We start from the raw sequence: 23,875 nt of genomic DNA on the forward strand, positions 1-23,875 counted from the left end.
CATTATGATATTAGCTGGTTATTTTGCTCGCTAGTTGATGCAGTTTCTTCCTAGGATCGATACACTTTACATTTTGACATGTTTTTGCAATGGCTGGTACTGGTTGTTCCTTTCCATGTTTAGTGCTTCCTTCAGGATCTCTTGTAGGGCAGGCCTGGTGGTGACAAAATCTCTAAGCATTTGCTTGTCTGTAAAGGATTTTATTTCTCCTTCAGTTATGAAACTTAGTTTGGCTGGATATGAAATTCTGGGTTTAAAATTCTTTTCTTTAAGAATGTTGAATATTGGCCCCCACTCTTCTGGCTTGGAGAGTTTCTGCCGAGAGATCTGCTGTTAGTCTGATGGGCTTTCCTTTGTGGGTAACCCGACCTTTCTCTCTGGCTGCCCTTAACATTTTTTCCTTCATTTCAACTTTGGTGAATCTGACAATTATGTTTCTTGGAGTTGCTCTTCTCAAGGAGTATCTTTGTGGTGTTTTCTGTATTTCCTGAATTTGAATGTTGGCCTGCCTTACTAGGTTGGGGAAGTTCTCCTGGATGATATCCTGAAGAGTGTTTTCCAGCTTGGTTCCATTTTCCCTGTCACTTTCAGGCACACCAATCAGACGTAGATTTGGTCTTTTCACATAATCCCATATTTCTTGGAGGCTTTTTTCATTTCTTTTTACTCTTTTTTCTCTACACTTCTCTTCTTGCTTCATTTCATTCATTTGATCTTCAATCGCTGATACTCTTTCTTCCAGTTGATCGAGTCGGTTACTGAAGCTTTTGCATTTGTCACGTAGTTCTCGTGTTATGGTTTTCATCTCTATTAGTTCTTTTAAGGTCTTCTCTGCATTGATTATTCTAGTTATCCATTCATCTTTTTTTCAAGGTTTTTAGTTTCTTTGCTCTGGTTACGTAGTTCCTCCTTTAGCTGTTGTTTCTGCTGTTAATCATCAGTCACCTTCAATTAGAGCACAAAATGAATTCTTTCCTTGTAAATTGATGTGGATGGTCTGCTGGTGCAGGCTTCATCTTCAACATCATGTTCCTAAACAAGTTATCCATTTGTAAACTGCTGATTTCCTTGGGCCATTGTCCCCATAAACTTTTTGTTAAATACCAGTGATTTCACAGTTCTTCCACCCAAGCTTCGCCATGAATTTGATGTTTGTTCTTGCTTCAATGTTAGCAGAATTCATCTTGCTCTTACAGGAGATCTTTTCAAATTGATGTCTTATCTTTCTTTGTGCCTCCAACTACAGCCTCTTCAGACATGTTATAACAAGTTAGTATAAGTTTATTTTGGTACAAAAGTAATTGAAATCCATGCATAGTTTTTCCAAAATACACATTTTCCACAAATGTTTTGAAGACCTCTTGTATTAAGGAACCCCTGCACTGTTTGGGAGGATGAACTAGATAATCACCTTGGGGCTTTCCAACTCTGGGAGTCTGATTTTCTCCATTCTTCAAGGTCCACCATCTAGCATTATTATTAGATGGTGATTCCCTCGGTGGTGGTGTTATTTTTTTACCCCAACTTTCGCTGTTTATCTGTCCTGTCATTTGCATCAATACGCATGCCCCCACCACCTTTTTCATTGGTTTTTTAAATTATTTCCTGGGTTTTGCCTGTATTCCAGATAGATTACTTGAATAACTTAATGATCATAAATAAAGACCTACAGAATCATAGAATCTGCGACTTAAAAGAAGTCTCAGAGATTAACAAGTCCATCCTTATACCAGGAAAGATACAATGGTGTTAGGGTATATCACCTAACATTGAGTCAGATGTTTTGAATTTGAGAAGCTGCTCTATTATTTGCTGACTTCAAGATCTTGTGTAAGTTGCTTAACCTTTGTGAGCCTCTGTTTTCTCATTTGCATAGTAGGCATAATAATAGATATACTATAGGGTAGCTATAAACATTTAATGAGATAAAGGGACCTAGCTTGCCATCTTACAGTGGACTCTCAGTAAATACTGCTTAAGGCTGAATGTGCTCATTTTATACATAAGGAACTGGATACACACAAGTCATGCTAGTAGCAGCGGCTGAGATAGAATGAGAGAGACTCAGGCCTCCCAGGAAAGTGCTCCCAACACACCAAAGCTGCTTTGTAAATGCCTCTAAAACCTACTCATTCTTTCATTGGACAAATATTTAGGCACTGGAACTACAGAGACAAATTGTAGCTCACAGTTTAGTAGGAGAAACCAGTAAGAGACATTTAAAATGTAGTGTAAATGAGTGCTGCAGTAAAGCACAGCATGTACAAGGTGTTTGGGAATTACAGTGAGGCACATAACTTATTTTAGGGGGTGGAGAAAAGAAAAGATACCTCTCATAGACTACAATAACTGAAACAGGGGTAAGAGGTGAACACATAGGATATTGCATAGAGAAGGGTTTTGCGTTCAAAATTCCTTTCTTCCTTTAATTCACTTTACAGCTTTGCCCAGGATGACTAAATACTATATATATGTGTGTGTGTGTGTGTGTGGTGTGTGTGTGTGTGTGTGTGTATAAATATATATATATTGAATGCTGGTTTTCTCTTTACCTTGGACCTCCTAAATGTCACACTTACTGGTTTGGTGAATTTTTTAGTGAAAATCAGTGTCTACATGCATTTAAAAAATATTTATTGAACATCTACTACATGTCTGATGTTGTTCTAGTGTTCTAGGCACTGGGATTGTAGCAGTGATCAAGACAAAGTCTTGCCCTTATAGAGCTTATATTCTGATTGAGAGAGAGGAAATAATGTACAGTATGTCAGGAGGTAGCTATTGCACTGGAAGAAAAAGTTGAGTAAGCAAGAAAGGGAAGATAGGTTTGGGGAGAGAAATGTTACTTTAAATAGGATACTTGGCACAACTTATGGATAAGATGACATTTGAATAGAGACCTAGAAGAAGCGGAGAAATTAGTCATGAGGTTACCTGGGGGAAGGGCATTCCAGACAGAGGAAATATCAGAATGCGAGCAAGAGACAGACTGACTTAGTATAATAATTTGGAGAGTAATGGAGGTATAAGATAGATCAGAAGGACTTCCTTGGGCATCATAAGATTTGGAGCTTTTCGTTTGCAGGAAATGAGATACCAGGGAATGTGTTGAGCAGAGGAAGTATATGATTCAACATGTATAACAAAGAGTTTTGCAAGCATCGTGACCACTAAGGCATACACTATAAAGTTTGCTGACATTTTATCTTGTTAGGATTTTGGCTGCATAAAAATAGACTCAAAGGCATAAATACATTAGAACAGGTAATGATATTTAGGATTAATTGCAGTGTCTTTAATATTGTCATAACATTATTTGGGGCATAAAAGGAAGGGGAATAGGCTGGGCGCGGTGGCTTGCGCATGTAATCCCAACACTTTGGGAGTCCGAGGTGGACAGATTACGAGGTTAGGAGATCGAGACCATCCTGGCTAACACAGGGAAACCCCATCTCTACTAAAAATACAAAAAATTAGCTGGGCATAGTGGCAGGCACCTATAGTCCGAGCTACTCGGGAGGCTGAGGCAGGAGAATGGCATGAACCTGGGAGGCGGAGCTTGCAGTGAGCCAAGATCGTGCCACTGCACTCCCGCCTGGACGACAGAGCGAGACTCCGTCTGAAAAAAAAAAAAAAGAAGGGGAATAATTTTAAAAGATAATCGTGGAAAACTACTAGCCACTTCTGTGTGATTTCCTTTTATATTTTCAAGCATCAGTTCTATTTTTATGCATAATGTAACATGGGCATACACATTTAATAAATATCCGTGGCAAAAAGACTGTTTCATGTTTAATGACCATTTGGTATAGGAAATGAGGCCAACAATGTAAGAACTTGTGTCTGCTGCTGGAGCCCTTTCCACATTTTTTGCCTTTTTTTTCTATACTCTGACACTGTCTTGACAGTTTTCTAAACAATCTCTTATTGGTTCTCAGTGAACCTAATTCATATTCTGACCATTCTGTATACACTGTACAGCTTGAAAATATGTAAACCTATCTTCAGAATACAAAAAAGTAGTTGTACAGAATGACCAGTAATTACTAATTTAATTTTCTCTCATGGAATCACATTACAGAACAATAGATTTATATTACTAATAAAAAGCATCTTTCTGTATTGCAAACAAGAATGTTGAAAGTATTTGAAACCACTTTGGCAATGGGAAAAAAGAATACATGCTTGACTTTTAAAAGTTACGACTTTTAATTTAACTTTGCTGAAAACATTTTGATTCAGGGCTTGGTCCTATAAACATTGGGTTTCATTTTGGAATAAGTTTAGAGAATCGGCACCAGTATCTGTTCCTCAAGGAAGGATGATTTCTGTATCCTCAAGGAAGTCTTTTTCTCCTCTGGACCTTGGTTTCCCCAAAGATAAAATGAAGAGATTTGATTCTAAGATTTTTTCTATATCTAAAACTGTATGAAATATCTACAAATTTTTAAAAGGTCAAATATCTTTTGAGGGGAATGGGAAATTTTGCAATAAGATTATGTACATGAAATCACTGTGTAATAAGCTGTTATTATAAGAGTTGGATAATGACCACTCTAGGATATTCTAAAGAAATATTCTGGCTGGGCGCGGTGGCTCAAGCCTGTAATCCCAGCACTTTGGGAGGCCGAGACGGGCGGATCACGAGATCAGGAGATCGAGACCATCCTGGCTAACACGGTGAAACCCCGTCTCTACTAAAAAATACAAAAAAACTAGCCGGGCGAGGTGGCGGGCGCCTGTAGTCCCAGCCACTCGGGAGGCTGAGGCAGGAGAATGGCATAAACCCGGGAGGCGGAGCTTGCAGTGAGCTGAGATCCGGCCACTGTACTCCAGCCTGGGCGACAGAGCGAGACTCCGTCTCAAAAAAAAAAAAAAGAAATATTCTAAAGGAAATACCTTTCATCCATTTGAAAAGAAAGCATGGTTTTAGATTTCTGCCTGAGGAGTGAGAGATTCAGAAGGACCAGAAGCTACATAGCTCTCTTTCCCAGGCCAGGCTTGGTACATACCAGCAGGTGGTAGTTACAAACACTGATGCATGCTGGGAAGGTAACCTTCCCCTGCTCCTCCACAGACCACCCACCCCAGAATGGAATGTCAGGTGTGTAATAGAGCAGAGTGGGGGAAGGGAGGAGGCTGCTTGCACACCTTGCCCAAAGGACATGCCCTTGGCCCAGCAGCTATGCTGAAGGTAAGTTCAAACTCAAGTGTTGCTCTATAAGCAGATATCAGAACTCACTCACGTAAGTGTGTATTTCATGTATTAAAGGTGTCCCAAAAGAGCAGGCTGCTCACAAGTGAGCTATTTTACCTCTGGCAAGTAACAATGATACCCAACTACATGAAAGACAGCAGGGCAGTATACTGCTTTGAATAAAATGTCATTTACAGTATAGATACCTTCTTAAAGTTTCTTCTCGTCAAATCTCATTTTTAAGACTAGAAGGTCTTTGGGAGGCTGAGGTGGGCGGATTGCTTGAGGCCAGGAGCTTGAGACAAACATGACGAAACCCCATCTCTATAGCTTGGCCTGATGGCACACACCTGTAATGCCAGCTTCTTGGGAGGTTGAAGCACGAGAATTGCTTGAACTAGGGAGGTGGAGAATACAGTGAGCAGAGATTGTACCACTTCATTCTAGCCTGGGTGACAGAGCAAGACTCTATCTTAAAAAAAAAAAAAATCATTTTGTCTCACTGAAGATGAGCCCCTCCTTACCTTAATTCTGGCAGTTTTGAAATTCTTTTCTAGATGAAGCATTGGTTTTCTATTACAACATTCCTGTAAAATAACTTAAACCCAGCAAAAGAAAAATCTATACAAAGGGACAAGGAGAATTTCTGGGACCATTTGAATAAAATGTCCTCTGAGACAAACCAAAAAATATTTTACCAAAGGTTGCAAGCAAGAGAACACTATTTTTAACAATGAAAGGGCCAATCTACATGAAAAATATGAAATTTTCTACGAAAAAATTTGTTTCTGTGCTTGAACTGGATGTGAAACTCAGTGAGACTGTTGGAAAATAGGAGATCATGGTGAGCAAGTAGGACTGTTCAGTAGAGTAAAGGCCTTTAGACCTGGGCCTGAGATCCTAGGATTTGGCCCCACAAGCCTGACAAGGGAGATTTGCCTTCTGCGGGGCCACAAGGATTCTTTGTGTAACTGCTAGATTGTTATAGAAGTTTTTCCATTTATGTTTACTTTATGAGCAGCTGACAAAATGGTGTTTGTAAAATTAAGCACAAAGCCCCCAGTGAGACAGAAAATCCAAAGTTGCCAGTCAGCTATAGGCAGAGAATATAAGAATAGTGTAAAACTATATATCTGATTTGCTTTACATTGAGCTTATTTTCTTGGGGCAGATGAGGAGATAACATTTGGTCCCCAAATCCCATTTACAGTTTCTAAATAATGAGATTAGTATGTTTCACCCAGAACTATCCCAACAGCCCATAAATACATTCTTAATTTTTTTTTTTTTTTTTTTTGAGACAGTCTCTCGTGGTCACCCGGGCTGGAGTGCAATGGCACAATCTTGGCTCACTGCAACCTCCGCCTCTCAGATTCAAGCAGTTCTCCTGCCTCAGCCTCCCGAGTAGCTGGAATTACAGGCACCCACCACCATGCCTGGCTAATTTTTTGTATTTTTAGTAGGTACAGGGTTTCACAATGTTGGCTAGGGTGGTCTTGAACTCCTGACCTCGTGATCTGCTGCCTTGGCCTCTCAAAGTGCTGGGATTACAGGTGTGAGCCACCACGCCTAGCCTATATTCTTAATCTTTTGGCCAAGAGTAAAGCTCATGTGAAACCCCTAGTTTTTTAATGGAAGAGACATCAGTAAGGAAGTGTTTTAGCCCATGACCCATTTTCACATCCTCCCCCAGACACAGTTTCTACACAACTCTCAGTAAAAGAGATGCCCAATGGGAGGGAGTCACTGTGGGGTAAGGGAAACCACATGGACTTTAGAGTCTTAGCAGATTGGGTTCAACTCCCAGCTCTTCCATTCAGTAGTTGTACGACTTGGACACGTTGCTTGATGTCTCTGAACTTTGATTTCTAGTCTGTAAAAATTAAATGAGACAATATAAGGAAAATGATTAAGAACCTGGCCTGGTAGAAAACTTAGTAAACGTTAGTTTTCATTCTTCCCCCACTACCCTCATAAGTGTGGCTCATATTTTAACCTTTTCTTGACCTCTTAAGGGTGTCATTTTGAGAATTAGCAGTTGACACTGATTTGTAGTAAATCCTAATTTCATAGGAAATAAAGATGATTCAGTCTGTCCCCAGATCGCAATGCCTTTTGCATTCTCATATCTGTCTTTTCTTGTTCTTCCAGAACTAGTATCACATTTTGCTACCTATAAAATGGTCACCATTTTTCTCTATTTTTTTTTTTTTTTTTCTGTGAGACAGGGTCTTTCTCTGTCACCAGGCTGGAGTCCAGTGGCATGATGTCAGCTCAGTGTAACCACCGACTCCCAGGTTCAAGTGATTCTCTTGTCTCAGCCTCCCAAGTAGCTGGGATTACAGGCACACACCACCAAGCCCAGCTAATTTTTGTATTTTTAGTAGAGACAGGGTTTCACCATGTTGGCCAGGATGCTCTCCATCTCCTGACCTCGTGATCCGCCCACCTTGGACTCCCACAATGCTGGGATTACAGGCGTGAGCCACTGTGCCCTGCCCATTTTTCTCTTTTATATTATTCCTTCTGTTTCTATAAACCAAGAAACCACATCTTGTTACAGAAATTAGAGTCTTTAGGGTCTGGACAAAAGCCTGAGGATAAGCGCAAAGCATCAGTCTGCTCCCTTGGTTATGTATGTGTTAGGTACTCAAATATTAGATGAGCAATGACATCAATTTTATTATCTCAGAAGTCTTTTTTATTTCCTGTTGACTCTCAACTGTATTTTTAAAAGTCCCAGTTACTGGATTAAAAAACTTCTAGATAAATGAAAGGTTGCTAAGTACAATATGCATACATAGTGTTTTATTTGAAATACTTCATGATGAAAAACAGTACAAGGTTGTTGGAGAAAAAGGAATATGAAAATTTGTGATGAATGAAGAACCCTGACATTACCTAGAAATGTATTACTCATATTCTTTCTGTAGTGTTTAAAAGAAAAAGAAAGTTGTATTTTAGAGGATTTATTGAGTTAATTTTAGAATGTGGCCAGTTGAACATATAAATTACATTCTCTCTGTCGAGAGGCCTTACTAATATTCTAGTAAATAGATGAAAGTCATAAACCCTCAAAGAAAGAGCACGGGAAGGAAAGGAAAGCAAGTTTTTTTTTTTTTTTTTTTTCCTCCAATCTGGAAAGCACATGATTGAAAGACAGTTACCTAAATTAGCAGAACGCCAGAAGAAAATTTGTGCCACAGAATCCCAGCAGGGCTCAAGAATTAGAGTTACTGGCTCTCTCAGAAAATGAGGGCACAAGTGGGGCTGCAAAGAGGGTAATTGGTTGAAAGTCTAAATAAAAGGCAGTTTAGGTGCCCTGGATGCCTTAGAACCTACCTACTGTGTGTATAGCCAAGTGACTGTCATTGCCCAACCCTCAAAAAAGACACCAGTTTCAATCAAAGTTACATAGAACATGGGGACACCAGGCACAGCCATACAAAAACAAAGTGAGAAAACCCATTCTCAGAATAGTAAGACACTAAGCCCCCTTCTCCAGTGAACCTCTGAAAATGGGCACCATGTTATACACTCCAGGTTTGTGGAGGATATAAGATTTCATTCTATATCATGAAATTAACTGTCCCGGGAGAATAGACTTATAAATATTAAAAGCTGGGATCCCCCAGCAGAAAAAAGTGTGGTCTCAACCTAATCCAAATTGAAACCCCTCATGCAGAAGTTTGTATTCAGCTTCTGATTGATTAGATCCAGATTGTGATACACTGATATATTCATTCATCAATCTTAAATATGAACAAAAAGCCCAAGATTAATACATATTTGAGGAAAGCCTCCAACCTGAAATACAGGAAAACCTCAAACGAAACAGAGACCATGGAAGAAACAAAAGAAAATCTTTTTAAAAGTCTAATTTCACAAAGATGAGTGTTTGGTCGAACGGAGGCAGGATGGCGCACTTCCAGGTTCTTCATCACCAACTTTTCCCGCGCCCGCGAAAATGCAGCCGGCGCCCTGGAAGGTGCAGACCAACCGGGCATGCGCCAGGTGACGTCAATCCGAAGAGACCAAGATTTACCTGGTCGCACCTGCAGAACGCCCCCCGACACGCCCATGCCCCGCCTATTGCCCTCCCACTCCTAGAAGAGCCGCTCCTGGCAGACGCCCTGCGTGGACTTCCCAGCCCCCTACTCTTGTCGGGACTGCAGGAACTCCGCCCGAGAGCTCACCGGGCGACTCTCTTGGCCTCCTTTGCCGGAGGCCGACAGACCTCTCCCTACCCACCTTCTTCCCTGAAGCTAGGTGACCAAAAATAAATTTGCAGTTTTGCTTCTACCCTCGCCTACTCGCTGGTTCTTTTGTGCTCACTCTGGTGGTCTTAGAAAAACAAATCAATGAGAAGATATTGCATCCATGAAATAAAACAAGACATTACCAAAACATATAGAAAGCCAAAAAGAACTCTTGAAATTTTAAAATATAATTGATGAAACAAAATATTAGTAGAACCGGAAAATAAGTTAAGGAAATCTCCACAGAAGTAGGAAAAAACATAAAAAGATGAAAAGCAAGAGAAAAAATATTTTCCAAATTAGAAGCTCAGTCTAGGTTCAAAATCCATCAGAAGGCCAAGGGCAGTGGCTCATGCCTGCAATCTCAGCATTTGGGGAGGCCAAGGTGGGCGAATCACCTGAAGTCGGGAGTTCCAGACTAGCCTGGTCAACATGGTGAAACCCCGTCTCTACTAAAAAAACAAAAATTAGTCAGGTGTAGTGGCGCACACCTGTAATCCCAGCTACTTGGGAGGCTGAGGCAGCAAGAATCGCTTGAACCCAGGAGGCAGAGGTTGCAGAGAGGTGAGATCGTGTCATCGCACTCCTTTCTGGATGACAGAGTAAGACTGTGTCTCCAAAAAAACAAAACAAAAAATCCAATAGAGAAAATGGGAGAAAATTAGCAAAGAAATAATGCAAGAAATTTTCCCAGAAATGAAACATAAAACTTTCAAGTTGAAAAGACCACTGAGTTTTCACACAAGAAATAAAATCTATACCAAGACACAGGAAATAGCCATAAGAAGATTCTGTTTCTGGAGTTTCAAAGTTCTACAGGATGTGCACTGAAGTATTAGGAATTAGAGACTTCTAAACAGCCATGCTTGAAGTGGAAAACAATGGAGCAATCCTTCAGAACTTAAAGGATATGGGTTCCAACCAAGAATCCTATATCCAGCCAAACTATAGATAAAATGTAAGGATAATAAAAGATATTTTTAAACGTGCAGAATCTCAAAATGTTTCTTCCTGTGCACTCTTTCTTAGGAAGATGATGGAATAGACCCTACACCAAAATGAGAGAATTGTATGTAAAGAAAAGGAAGACAATGTGATCCAAGAAATAAGGGCATCTAACCTAGAGCTGTGTAGTAGGCCTAGAGAGCTACCAGTCTAGGTTAGAGAAGGAGGGTGGCAGATTTCAGGAAGAATGTCTCCTTTGGAGAAGGAAAAAGAATCAGCAATCCCTGATGTAGATGAACTTGAGAGGAAATTTCATTTTGACCAGAAAGATAGACAATTAATTGATGACACACAAATAGGAAATTCAACATATAGGGAAAAATGATTATCTCAGTAAAACTAAAAATTTTGGACAAATGGGTAAATATTAAGTAGATTAGCTGTGAATGTTTGCATAGTCATAATAGAAAAAACAATAACTATTACTATGCAGTCGATAGTGCTATTTACCAGATGTTCTGATTCTTTCTCTCTTTCCAAGTACATGATAGGATGACAGTTCCTGGCTCCCTTTGTGGTTGGGTGGACTTGTGTGACTAGTTCTGGCCAATAAGTTGCTTGTTTTTTCTAAGGATCCCCTTTTGGATCCAAGTGATCATTTATTCCTCTATCTTTGGTAGAACTGATACAGATAAATAGTGAAAATGAGGCAAAGACCAGTTGTCACCAAGTAGGTACACTTGTGGAATTTAATATTTTACCAAATATTTTCCCATTTGTCTTCTTAGTTGAACTTCAGAGTTGTCCTGGGAGCTAGGGAGATACAGAAAGCAAGGAACTTGTCTCAGATCATATACTGCAGAGCCATGGTCCAAGCTCCAACGTTTAACAACCACGTTACTTGTAAACTATACACAAAGAGAGCTGAGTGTGACATTATGTATAGAGAAAGAACTGTTTTGCCATTTTGTAGTAGGAAATGCAAATTTCATCCTGATAGAGGAATTCAGGTTAGATATTTTTTAATACACTGTGATAAGAAACAGTGCTGTCATTTTATCAGTTTGTTTTCTGAGTTCATTTAAATTTTTAATATAATTTATTAAGTAAGTATTGAATACTCACTGTGTGCCTGTGCATGTTCTAAGCATTTTATATGTATTAGCTCTTTTAATAATCACAAAAATTATATGATACAGGTACTCTTGTTATCCTTGTTTTATAGATGAGAAATTGGAATTTTGAAATAGTAACCTTATCCAGGGACATCAGGTACTGAGGGTAAAGCTCAGATTTGAATTTGCAGTCTGATTTCAGAGCCAACACTCTTCAACATTTTAGATTGTCAAAATTACTTATGATTCCAGAAATGTTCTAAACTATCTCTGCCCATTTTTGGTGGTTTTATTGAAACATATTTACTGTACTTTTTTTCATCTAGGTTTATGTTCCAGATGAAAATAATACTATTTTGGGAAGAAATACAAATAAACAAGTTTTTGAGGGCTTGACAACGGGACTTCTCAAAGTCAGTGCTGTGGTTTTGGGCTGCCTGATTGCCAGTCGACCAGATGGAAACTGCCAGCCAGCTACCCCCAAAATACCAACACAGGAAATGAAAAACAAACCCTCACAAGGTGATGCTTTTAACAATCGAGTTCAGGACCTTATCAGGTAAAATTGCTAGAGTTCTTAAAACTTTGCTCTTTGTTAAAAAACTATATTAAAATAATTTAAATCTCAAGGCCCATGTTATGGCAGTGGTTCTCACAATGTCATTCATACATTCCTGGTAGAGAATACCAAAAATACCTTGTAAACATTTCTCAGATATATCACTTTCACTCCATTGCTGCTATTAATACTTTACTTCAGATATTCAGGCTCTTTTGCAGCAGCAGACAGCATGTCTGTCTGTCTCACCCCCACCTTTTAAAAATAAGTTCTTTTTCCTAATTATAAAAGGAATCCATGCTCAATGATAAACACAATTTGGAAAACACAGAAGAGCACAATGGATTTTTTAAAGCAGTTTTGTAGAGAGAAAGAAAATTCTTTTAATGAAAAGCAGTATAAGTAGAGCTCAGGTATCATTCTTGGTTGTTTTTTTGTTTTTGTTTTTGTTTTCTATCACCCAGTCTGGAGTGCAGTGGCGCAACCTCGGCTCACGGCAACTTCCGCCTCCTGGGTTCAAGCAATTCTCCTGCCTCAGCCTCCTGAGTAGCTGGGATTACAGGCACCTGCCACCATGCCTGGCTAATTTTTGTATTCTTAGTAGGGATAAGGTTTCACCATGTTTGCCAGGCTGGTCTCAAACTCCTGACCGCAAATGACCCACCTGCCTCAGTCTCCCAAAGTGCTGGGATTACAGGTGTGAGTCACCACACCTGGCTTTTCTTGATATTTAGATATGTGATGTTAGAATGTGTTCCATTAGAGCTTTTACAACTTTCTTGATGTCAGCTCTCTCCAACTGAAGGAATTTCTGAGAACTCCCCTGTCTCAGTTCATCTCTGATTCGATTCAGACTTAAAACAGCAATAATAGCTACCATGTACAGAGTACCCATTATAGTACAATACCTTATACCTAGTAGGGTTAACCTTATAGGGTTATACCTACAGTATAGTGTAGTAACCCTAGAAGGTTCCTGTAAGTGTAAGGTAATTATAGTAGAGGCTTTGCAGCCCCGTAAATGTAGGATTTCTAACCCAAACTTTGTAGGTGATGAAATTGCTCAGAGATGTTCAGTGTTTAGCCCAAGGTTATGTAATAAATAAGATTAAAAGTAGGTAGGAGAACTGAGACTTGAACTCATGTCTAGCTGGACTCCCAACACCTGTATGCTTTCCACTACACAGATGTGGCAATTTGTGACACCTGTTCAAGGTCAGCCCTGTTTCCTTCTAAGGTCACCTTCTCTCCAGGGAAATTTACTCCTGCTTTGGCATCTGAACTCATTTACCCTCGTTAATTTTTTATTTCCCAACAGAGTTTCATCTGGTGTTAATCAATTACCTGTTCCGCCTATCAGCACCTCTTCTGTGTTCTGCACTGATCTCTGGCTCCCCAAATTCATGCAATTTGTTGCTCTCTGAAGCTTATGGTTGCTTAACAGAAAAACAAGAATGCACTCCTCTGTATTGGCTTCTTTCACAGTTCATAAATTTCTTCTGCTTTCTTGTAGTGCTTTCTTGGGAACAGTTGTTTCATTCAGTAGCTTCCTTACCCTTGATTACTTTGTTCACTTACCCCTTCTATCTGCCTGTCCTCTTTCCTCAAGTATATTTATTGCTGGAGAGCACCAGGCCCTTTGGGCCGCAACCATTTATCTTACAGCACTTGACTTTTAGCCTCCCTGGCCTTTCTCTCTCAGTTGCTTGATCCCATTGTAGAGCTTTGCCCTCTCTGCTGACGAATGTCATTCTGTCCCTGCATTCTCCCTTGGGCTACCCTGTGATGCAGCAACCCTACATTCTTGTCATCCAGACAACTTAGCCACATGCCTCAGCTGTGATGAAGCAGAAGACCCATTCAAATGCTTCATTACAATTCTAGTGGACTTTCCAGGGGGAAGTACATACTTTTTCACATATATTATTATAAATACCAAATCCTTCTTTTTATACCTTCCTTTAGGAGGTATTTTTCCCCTAATACCTTCCTCCTTTAGGAAGGAGCAATGATAATCTGCCAAACCAAATAACTCATGTGACTTAAAAAGGATGATTGACAACCATACTGCTTCAAAAAATACCATGCCAGTCTTTCTCTGATTTGAACCACTGTTGTTGAATATTGTTTTCTTACAGATAATGCATTGTTAGTTGGCTTGGTGAAGACTGTGTGTAAAACCGCAAACCATATTTCACATCTGCCTAGTGTAGCAAACAAAGCAATTTTTTTTTGTTAATCATTTTCATATTTGCCTTCTCACCTTCCCAGATATGAACTGACAAGAAGTCTCACTCCACTCCCTGTTACAATCTGGACATTTTTGTCAGTTGTGAAGTTGAGTAGAAAGGGCTCCAGTACAGTCGTTGGAGCTGTTCTCTGGCTGTATCCCTGAAGTACAGCAGGAGCAGATTCTGACATCTATCCCTTCCTTCCCCTTATCTGGCATAGAAGAGGTAGGAAGAAATCTAAGAGACATGAGATCATTACAGTATTTATTCTTATTATTTTATTTTTTTCAGTCAAGTTTCTGCATCTAAGCCATTCTTGGAAATATTTTTCAATTCAAAGTATGGTCACCCATACTAATTTTGTGCCAGACACTGTAGAAGGCTGTGTCAAAAATTTAAAAAGATTTTTACAGCATATCCAACTAATTTTATTTTACTATTAAATATCTGAATTTCTTTCATTTTTAATTTATTTTTTTAATTGGCACATTGTAACTGTATTAGTCCGTTTTTACACTACCGTTAAAGACATACCCAAGACTGAGAAGAAAAGAGGGTTCCACATGGCTGGGGAGGCCTCACAATCATGGCAGAACACAAGGAGGAGTAAGTCATGTCTTACATGGATGGTGGCAGGCAAAGAGAGAGCTTGTGCAGAGGAACTCCTCTTTGTAAAACCATCAGATCTTTTGAGACTCATTCACTATCACGAGAACAGCATGGGAAAGACCTGCCCCCACAATTCAGTTACCTCCCACCGGGTCCCTCCCAAAGCTCATGGGAATTCAAGATGAGGTTTGGGTGAGGATGCAGCCAAACCATATCATTCCACCCCAGCCCCTCCCAAATCTCATATCCTCACATTTCAAAACCAATCATGCCTTCCCAACAGTCCCCCAATGTCTTAACTCATTTCAGCATTAACTCCGAAGTCCATAGTACAACGTCTCATCTGAGACAAGGCAAGTTCCTTCTGCCTATGAGCCTGTAAAATCCATAGCAAGTTAGTTACTTCTTAGATACAATTGGAGTACAGGCATTGGGCAAATATACCCATTCCAAATAGGGGAAATTGGCCAAAACAAAGGGGCTACAGGCCCCATGCAAGTCCAAAATCTAACAGGGCCATCAGATCTTAAAGCTTCAAAATGATCTCTTTTGACTCCATGTCTCACATCCAGGTCACGCTGTTGTAAGAGGTGAGTTCCCATCATGTTGGGCGGCTCTGCCTGTGTGGCTTTGCAGGGTATAGCCCCTCTCTTGACTGCTTTCATAGGCTGGCATTGAGTGTCTGCAGTTTTTCCAGGTACGTGGTGCAAGCTGTCAGTGGATCTACCATTCTGGGGTCTGGAGGATGGTGGCCCTTTTCTTACAGCTTCACTATGTGGTGCCACAGTAGGGACTCTGTGTGGGGGCTCTGACCCCACATTTCCCTTCCACACTGTGCTAGTAGAGGTTCTCCATGATGGCCCCTCCCCTGCCGCAAACTGGGCACCCAGGCATTTCCATACATCCTGTGAAATCTAGGCAGAGGTTCCCAAACTTCAATTCTTGGCGTCGGTGCACCTGCAGGCTCAACACCACATGGAAGCTGCCAAGGCTTGGGGCTTCCACCCTCTGAAGCAACAGCCCAAGCTGTATCTTGGCCCCTTTAGCCATGTCCAGAGTGGGTGGAAGTCAGGGTACCAAGTCCCTAGGCTGCACAGAGCAGGGGGGTCCTGGGCCTGCCCCACTAAACCATATTTTCCTCCTAGGCCTCCAGGCCTGTGATGGGAAGGGCTGCCGTGAAGACCTCTGACATGCACTGGAGACATTTTCCCCATTGTCTTGGGGATTAACATTCAGTTCCTTGTTACTTATGCAAATTTCTGCAGTTGACTTGACTATCTCCTCAGAAAATGGGATTTTCTTTTCTATCGCATAGTCAGGCTGCAAATTTTCCAAACTTTTATGCTCTGTTTCCCTTTTAAAATTGAATGCTTTTAACAGCACCCAAGTCACCTCTTGAATGCTTTGCTGCTTAGAAATTTCTTCTGCCAGATACCCTAAATCATCTCCCTCAAGTTCAAAGTTCCACAAATCTCTAAGGTGGGGGGAAAATGCCACCAATCTCTTTGCAAGAGTCACCTTTGCTCCAGTTCCCAACAGTTTCCTCATTGCCATCTGAGACCAGCTCAGCCTGGATTTCATTGTCCTTATCATTATCAGCATTTTTGGTCAAAGTCATTCAACAAGTCTCTTAAGTTCCAAACTTTCCCACATTTTCCTGTCTTCTTCTGAGCCCTCCAGACTGTTCCAACCTCTGCCTGTTACCCATTTCCAAAGTCACTTCCAACATTTTCAGGTATCTTTTTAGCAGAGCCTCACTCTACTGGTACCAATTTACTGTATTAGTCCGTTTTTACCCTGCTGATAAAGACATAACCAAGACTGGAAAGAAAAAGAGGTTTAACGGATTTACATTTCCACATGGCTGGGGAGGCCTCACAATCATGGTGGAAGGCAAGGAGGAGCAAGTCACAACTTACGTGGATGGTGGCAGGCAAAGAGAGTTTGTGCAAGTGAACTCATTTTATAAAAAACCATCAGATGTCATGAGACTTATTCACTATCCTGAGAACAGCACGGGAAAGACCTGTCCCCATGATTCAAGTGCTCCCACCAGGTCCTTCCCACAATACGTGGGAATTCAAGATGAGATTTGGGTAGGGACACTGCCAGACCATATCAGTAACTGTACAAACTTACTGAGTACATTTTGATGTTTTTATATGTATATATTATATAATGATCTAATCAGGATATCTATTGTGTTCATAACCTCATACATTTGTCATTTGTTTGTGGTAAGAACGTTCAGAGGCCTTTCTTCTAGGGATTTTGTAATATATAACACTTTACTGTTAACCATAGTCATTCTACTATGCAATAGAACACCAAAATTTATTCCTCCTATCTAATTGTAGCCTTGTACCCATTGACCAACCTCTCTTCCTCCTCCCTTCTTCCCCCACCCCCTCTTCAGCCTCTGGTAACCACTGGTGTACTCTTTGCTTCTGTGATACCAACCTGAACTTCTCTTTTTAGATTACACACTTGAGTGAGATCGTGCAATATTTGTCCTTTTGTGCCTGGCTTATTTCACTTAACATAAAAACCTCCAGGTCCATCCATGTTGTAAAAAAGAAAGATTGCATTCTTTTTTATGGCTAAATAGTATTCCATTATGTATGTATACCACACTTTATCCTTTAATCCACTGAAGAACACTTAGGTCGACTCTGTATCTTGACTATTATGAATAGTGCTACAATAAACATGGGAGTGTAGATACCTCTTTGACATGCTGATTTCATTTCTTTGGATTTATAGCCAACAGTGGTATTGCTGGATCATACAGCAATTCTATTTCCAGACTTTTTATATGATGGCTATACTAGTTTACAATCCCACCAACAGTGTTTAAGTGTTTCCTTTTCTCTACATCCTCACCAATGTTTGTTTTGTCTTTTTTGTTTTGTTTTATTTTTTGAGACACTGTTGCCCAGGCTGGAGTGCAGTGGCACAATTATGGCTCACTGCAGCTCAACCCCCCAGGGTCAAGTAATCCTCCCAAATCAGTCTCTCAAGTAGATGGGACTACAGGTGCAAACAACCACACCCAGCTAATTTTTTTTTTTTTTTTTTTTTTTTTTTTTGAGATGGAGTTTTGCTCATGTTACCCAGGCTGGAGTGCAGTGGTGCAATCTCGGCTCACTGCAACCTCTGCACCCAGGTTCAAGTGATTCCCCTGCCTCAGGCTCCCAAATAGCTGGGCTTACAGGTGCTTGGTACCATGCCTGGCTAATTTTTGTATTTTTAGTACAAACGGGATTTCACCATGTTGGCCAGGCTGCTCTCAAACTCCTGACCTCAGGTGATCCACCAACTAATTTTTTAATTTTTTTTATAGAGACAAGTCTCACTATGTTGTCCAGGCTGGTTGTGAATTCCTGGGCTCAAGCAGTCCTCCCACCTCAGCCTCCCAAAGTGCTAGGATTACAAGGATGTGTGACTGTACCCAGCATCTTATTTTGTCTTTTTGATAATAACTATTCTAACTGGAGTGGACTGGTATCTCATTGTGGTTCTAATTTGCATTTCCTTGATGATTAGTGATGTTGAGCATTTTTTCATATACCTGTTGGCCATTTGTATGTCTTCTGAGAAAAGTCTATTAAGATCTTTTGTCCATTTTTGAATTGGGTTGTTTAGTTTTTTACTGTTGAGTTATTTAAGTTTTGCATATATTCTAGATATTAACCCATTATCAGATGTATAGTTTGCAGATATTTTCTCCCATTCTGCAGGTTGTCTCTTCACTCTGTTAGTTAACTTTGCTGTGTAAAATCTTTTTAGTTTGATATAATCCCCTTTGTCTATTTTTGGTATGTTAATTGTGGTTTTGAGATCTTGTTTTTAAAATCCTTGCCTGACTCAATCTTGTGAAACATTTCCTCTGTGTTTTCTTCTAGTACATTCATAGTTTCAGGTTTTACATTGACATTTTTAAGTTATTTTGAGTTGGTTTTTGTATTGGTGAGAAGTAGGGTTCTAGTCTCATTCTTCCGCATGTAGATACCCAATTATTCCTGCACAATTTATTGAAGAGACTGTCATTTCCCCATTGCATGTTCTTGGCAGCTTTACCAAAAATAAGTTGGTTGTCAGTGCATGCATTTATTTCTGTACTCTTTATTTTGTTCCACTGGTCTATGTATCTGTTTTTATGCAAGTACCATGGTGTTTTGGAAACATAGTTTTGTAGTAAATTTTGAAGTCAATTAATATGAAGCCTCCAGCTTTGTTCTTTTTGCTAAGGATTGCTTTGGCTATTCAGGCTCTGTTTTGTTTTGGTTCCCTATGAATTTTAGGATTGTTTTTGTTTCTGTGAAGAATGTCATTGGTACCAGTAGAGATTGCATTAAATCTGTAGATTGCTTTGGGTAATATGGCCATTTTAACAGTATTAATTATTCTAATCCATGAACACAGGATTATTTTTCCATTTATTGGTGTCCTCTATTTCTTTTTATAAAAAAAAAAATTCTTTTCATAGTTTACAATGTAGAGATCTTTTATCTTGTTAAGTTTGTTCCTAGGTATCTTATTTTTATTATTACTATTGTGAATGGAATTGCTCTCTTGATTCTTTTTCAGGTCATTCACTATTAATGTATGGAAATACCACTGATTTTTGTATGTTGATTTTTGTATCCTGCTAATTTGCTGAATTCATTTATTCAAAGAGTTTTTTGGTGGAGTATTTAGGATTTTCTGTATGTAAGATCATGTGCCAGGCATAGTGGTATGCATCTGTAGTCCCAGCTACTCAGGAGCTCAGGAGACTAAGGCAAGAGGATCTTGAGCCCAGGAGTTTGAGATCAGCCTAGGCAACATAGACACCATCTCTGGAAAAAACATGTGTGAACAGGGACATATTGACTTCTTTCCCATTTGGATGCCTTTTATTTCTTTCTCTTGACTAACTGTTCTTGCGAGGACTTCCAGTACTGTCTTATGACATTAGCTATGGGTTTGTCTTAAGTGACTTATGTTGTGTTGAGGTATGTTCCTTGTATACTGAATTTGTTGAGAGTTTTTTCAATGAAGGAATGTTGAGTTTTGTCATATTGTTTTCCTGTGTCTCTTGAAATGATCATAGGGTTTTTGTCTTTCTTTCTGTTAATGTGGTGTGTCATATTTATTGATTTCCATATGTTAAGCCATCCTTGCATCCCTGGGATGAGTCCCACTAATCACAGTGAATGATCTTTTTAATGTGCTATTGAAGTTAGTTTGTTAGTATCTTGTTGAGAATTTTTGCATCTGTGTTCATCAAGTATATTGGCTTGTAATTTTCTTTTGTTACATGTTTCTCTGGTTTTGAAATCAGAGAAATGCTGGCCTCATACAATAAGTTCTTTCCTCTTTAATTTTGAGAGGTTTAGTTTGAGAATTCATATTAGTTCTCTTTTTTTTTTTTTTTTTTTTTTTTTTTTTTTTTTTTTGAGACAGAGTTTTGCTCTTGTTGCCCAGGCTGGAGTGCAATGGCGCAATCTCGGCTCACCACAACCTCCACCTCCCAGGTTCAAGTGATTCTCCTGCCTCAGCCTCTTGAGTAGCTGGGACTACAGGCATGCACCACCACACCAGGCTAATTTTGTATTTTTAATAGAGATGGGTTTTCTCCATGTTGGTCAGTCTGGTCTCGAACTCCTGACTTCAGGTGATCCACCTGCCTCAGCCTGCCAAAGTTCTGGGATTACAAGCATGAGCCACCGCACCTGGCCGATAATTAGTATTAGTTCTCTAAATATTTGGCAGAATTCAGCAGTGAAAACTTCAAGAGCCTGGTTGGTTGGTTGGTTTGTTTGCTTTTGATACAGAGTTTCATTCTTATTGCCCAGGCTGGAGTGCAATGGCATGATCTCAGCTCACCGCAACCTCCACCTCCTGGGTTCAAGCAATTCTCCTGCCTCAGCCTCCCAAGTAGCTGAGATTACAGGCATGCACCACCAGGCCTGGCTGATTTTGTATTTTTAGTAGAAATGGGGTTTCTCCATGTTGGTCAGGCTGGTCGCGAACTCCCATCCTCAGTTGATCCGCCGGCCTCAGCCTCCCAAAGTGCTGTGATTACAGGTGTAAGCCACTACGCCCAGCCCTGGGCTTTTCTTTGATGGATGATTTTTTTATGACTGATTTCATTTCCTCCCTCATTCTTGGTCTGCTTAGATTTTCTTTTTATAGTTTATATCTTGGTATATTGCATGTGTGCAGGAATTTATTCATTCTATTATCAAACGTGTTGGTATATAGTTGTGCATAGTAGTCTCTTATGATCCTTTGTATTTCTGTGGTATCAATGATTATGTGTCCTTTTTCATTTCTGATTTTGTGTTTTCTCTCTTTTATTCTTAGTCTAGCTAAAAGTTTGTCAGTTTTATCTTTTAAAAAAAAGCTCTTCATTTTGTTGATCTTTTGAATTATTATTATTTTTTTTTTTTTTTTTTTGAGACAGTCTCGCTCTGTCACCCAGGCTGGAGTGCAGTGGCACAATCTCAGCTCACTGCAAGCTCCGCCTCCCGGGTTCACACCATTCTCCTGCCTCAGCCTCCTGAGTAGCTGAGACGACAGGCGCCCGCCACCTTGCCCGGCTAGTTTCTTGTATTTTTTAGTAGAGGCGGGGTTTCACCATGTTAGCCAGGATGGTCTCAATCTCCTGACCTTGTGATCCACCCGTCTCGGCCTCCCAAAGTGCTGGGATTACAGGCTTGAGCCACCGCGCCTGGCCTTGAATTATTTTTAATCTCTATTTCATTTGCTTCTGCTCTGAGCGTTCCACCAATTTCAGGTTTAGTTCCTTCTTATTTTTTCAGTTGCTTTAGGTATATCATCAGATTATTAGAAGTTTATCTTCTTTTTTGACGTAGGCATTATTGCTGTAAATTTCCCTCTTAGGATTGCTTTTGCTGTGTCCTATAGATTTTGGTATGATGTGTTTCAATTCTTACTAGTCTCAAGGAATTTTTTAAATTTCCCTTTTGATTTCTTCCTTGACCCACTGGTTATTTAGTAGCGTATTAATTTCCATGTGTTTGTAAAGTTTTCAACGTTTTTTTGTTGGTGGTTTCTAGTTTTATAAAATTATGGTCACTTGATGTGATCGTTCTCTTCTTAAATTTGTTAAGACTTGTTTTGTAACCCAACGTGTGATCCATCCTGGAGAATATCCTATGTGCAGTTGAAAGAATGTATATTTTGCAGCTGTTGGATGGAATATTCTGTAGATGTCTGTTAGGTCCATTTGGTCAATGTGCAGTTTAAGTTTGATGTTTATTTGTTGATTTCCTTTATTGATGATCTGTCCATTGTTGAAAGTGGGATGTTGAAGTTCCCTACTATTATTGTATTGCATTTTATCTCTCGCTTATGATTAATATTTACTTCGTATATCTGAGTGTTCCAATGTTAGGTATACATATATTTATTACATAGTTATATGAGGTGCATATATGTTGTTATATCTTCTTATTGAACTGATCTTTTTATCATTATATAATGACCTACTTTGTCTCTTCTTACAACTTTTTACTTAAAGTCTATTTTGTCTGATATAAAGATGGCTACTCCTGCTGACATTTGGTTTCCATTTGCATGTTCTTCATTACTTCATTTTGTTTGTTCATCTTTAATGATGTGGTGAGTCTCTTGTAGGCAGCATATAGTTGGATCTGTTTTTAATCCATTCAACCACACTAAATCTTGTAAATAATTTAATCTGTTTACATTCAGAGTTATTATTGGTGAGGACTTATTTTTGCCATTTTGATAATTGTTTTCTGGTTTTTTTTTTAATAGATCCTTTGTTCTGCTCTTCCTCTCCTGTTTACCTCTACAATTTAGTGACTCTCTATGGTGTTAAGCTCTGTTTCCTTTCTCTTTTTCATTTTTGTATCTGCTGTAATTTCTTTCTTTGTGGTTACCATGGGGCTACCATAAAGAGTCTTACAGTTGTAATATACTGTCTTAAGCTGATAGCAACTTGCTATTGGTCACATAAAAATACTTTTCCCCCCTCCTGTCAATTTATATGTTGCTGTTTTAATTTACTTTTTATCTGTTGTGTGTTTCTTAGCTTTTAATTATAGCTGGTTTGTTTTTAACAATTTTTTACAACAATAATTACAGCCACATCTTCATGGTTCTAATTATTGTCCTTTAATTTCTGGTTATAGCAGTTCTTTAAGCATTTCTTGTAAGGCTGGTCTAGTGGTTGTAAATTCTCTCAGGTTTTGCTTGTCTGCAAAGGTCTTTGTTTCTACTTCATATCTAAAGGATAGCTTTGCTGAATAAAGTGTTCTTGGCTGACGGTTTTTGGGGGATTTTTTTTGCAGTCAGCACTTTGAACTTGTCCTTCTGTTATCTCCTGACTTGCAAGGTTTCTGCTGAGAAATCTGCTGATAACTTGGTAGTCTAATGGAGATTCCCTTATATGTGACTTGATACTTTTCTTTCTTTTTTTTAATCTTTGTTTTATTTTGATAGTTTTTTGGGGGAACAGGTGGTGTTTGGTTACATGAATAAGTTCTTTAATGGTGATTTCTGAGATTTTGGTGCACACCCAAGCAGTGTATATTGTACCCAATTTGTAGTGTTTTATCCTTCACCCCCCCACCACCCTTTCCCCTGAGACCCCAAAGTCCATTGTATCATTCTTATGCCTTTGCATCCTCATAGCTTAACTCCCGCTAAGTGAGAACATAGGATGTTTGGTTTTCCATTCCTGAGTTTCTTCACTTAATAAGTCTATTTCTGTCCAGGTTGCTGCAAATGCCGTTATTTCATTTCTTTTTATGGCTGAGTAGTAGTCCATGGTATATAGATACCATGGTATGTATGTATGTGTGTGTATGTGTGTGTGTGTGTGTATATATATATATACACACCACATTTCTTTATCCATTCATTGATTGATGGGCATTTGGGCTGGTTCCATATTTTTGCAGTTGTGAATTGTGCTGCTGTAA

At 39.5% G+C, this 23,875-nt stretch overlaps 1 protein-coding gene across 8 annotated transcripts in view; it reads left to right on the forward strand.

Annotated features, from left to right (window-relative positions):
- The window catches only part of SCAPER (S-phase cyclin A associated protein in the ER), a 589,310-nt gene that overhangs the window by 491,373 nt on the left and 74,062 nt on the right, over nucleotides 1-23,875 (forward strand). For all 8 annotated transcript variants that reach the window (XM_033189309.1, XM_033189313.1, XM_033189315.1 and 5 more), the window contains exon 26: nucleotides 11,843-12,075. In XM_033189309.1, the coding sequence (XP_033045200.1) occupies nucleotides 11,843-12,075 (233 nt within the window). The remainder of the gene's footprint in view (nucleotides 1-11,842; nucleotides 12,076-23,875) is intronic.

This window comes from Trachypithecus francoisi, unplaced genomic scaffold (assembly GCF_009764315.1).
Source record: "Trachypithecus francoisi isolate TF-2019V2 unplaced genomic scaffold, Tfra_2.0 Lachesis_group3, whole genome shotgun sequence".
Taxonomy (NCBI): domain Eukaryota; kingdom Metazoa; phylum Chordata; class Mammalia; order Primates; family Cercopithecidae; genus Trachypithecus; species Trachypithecus francoisi.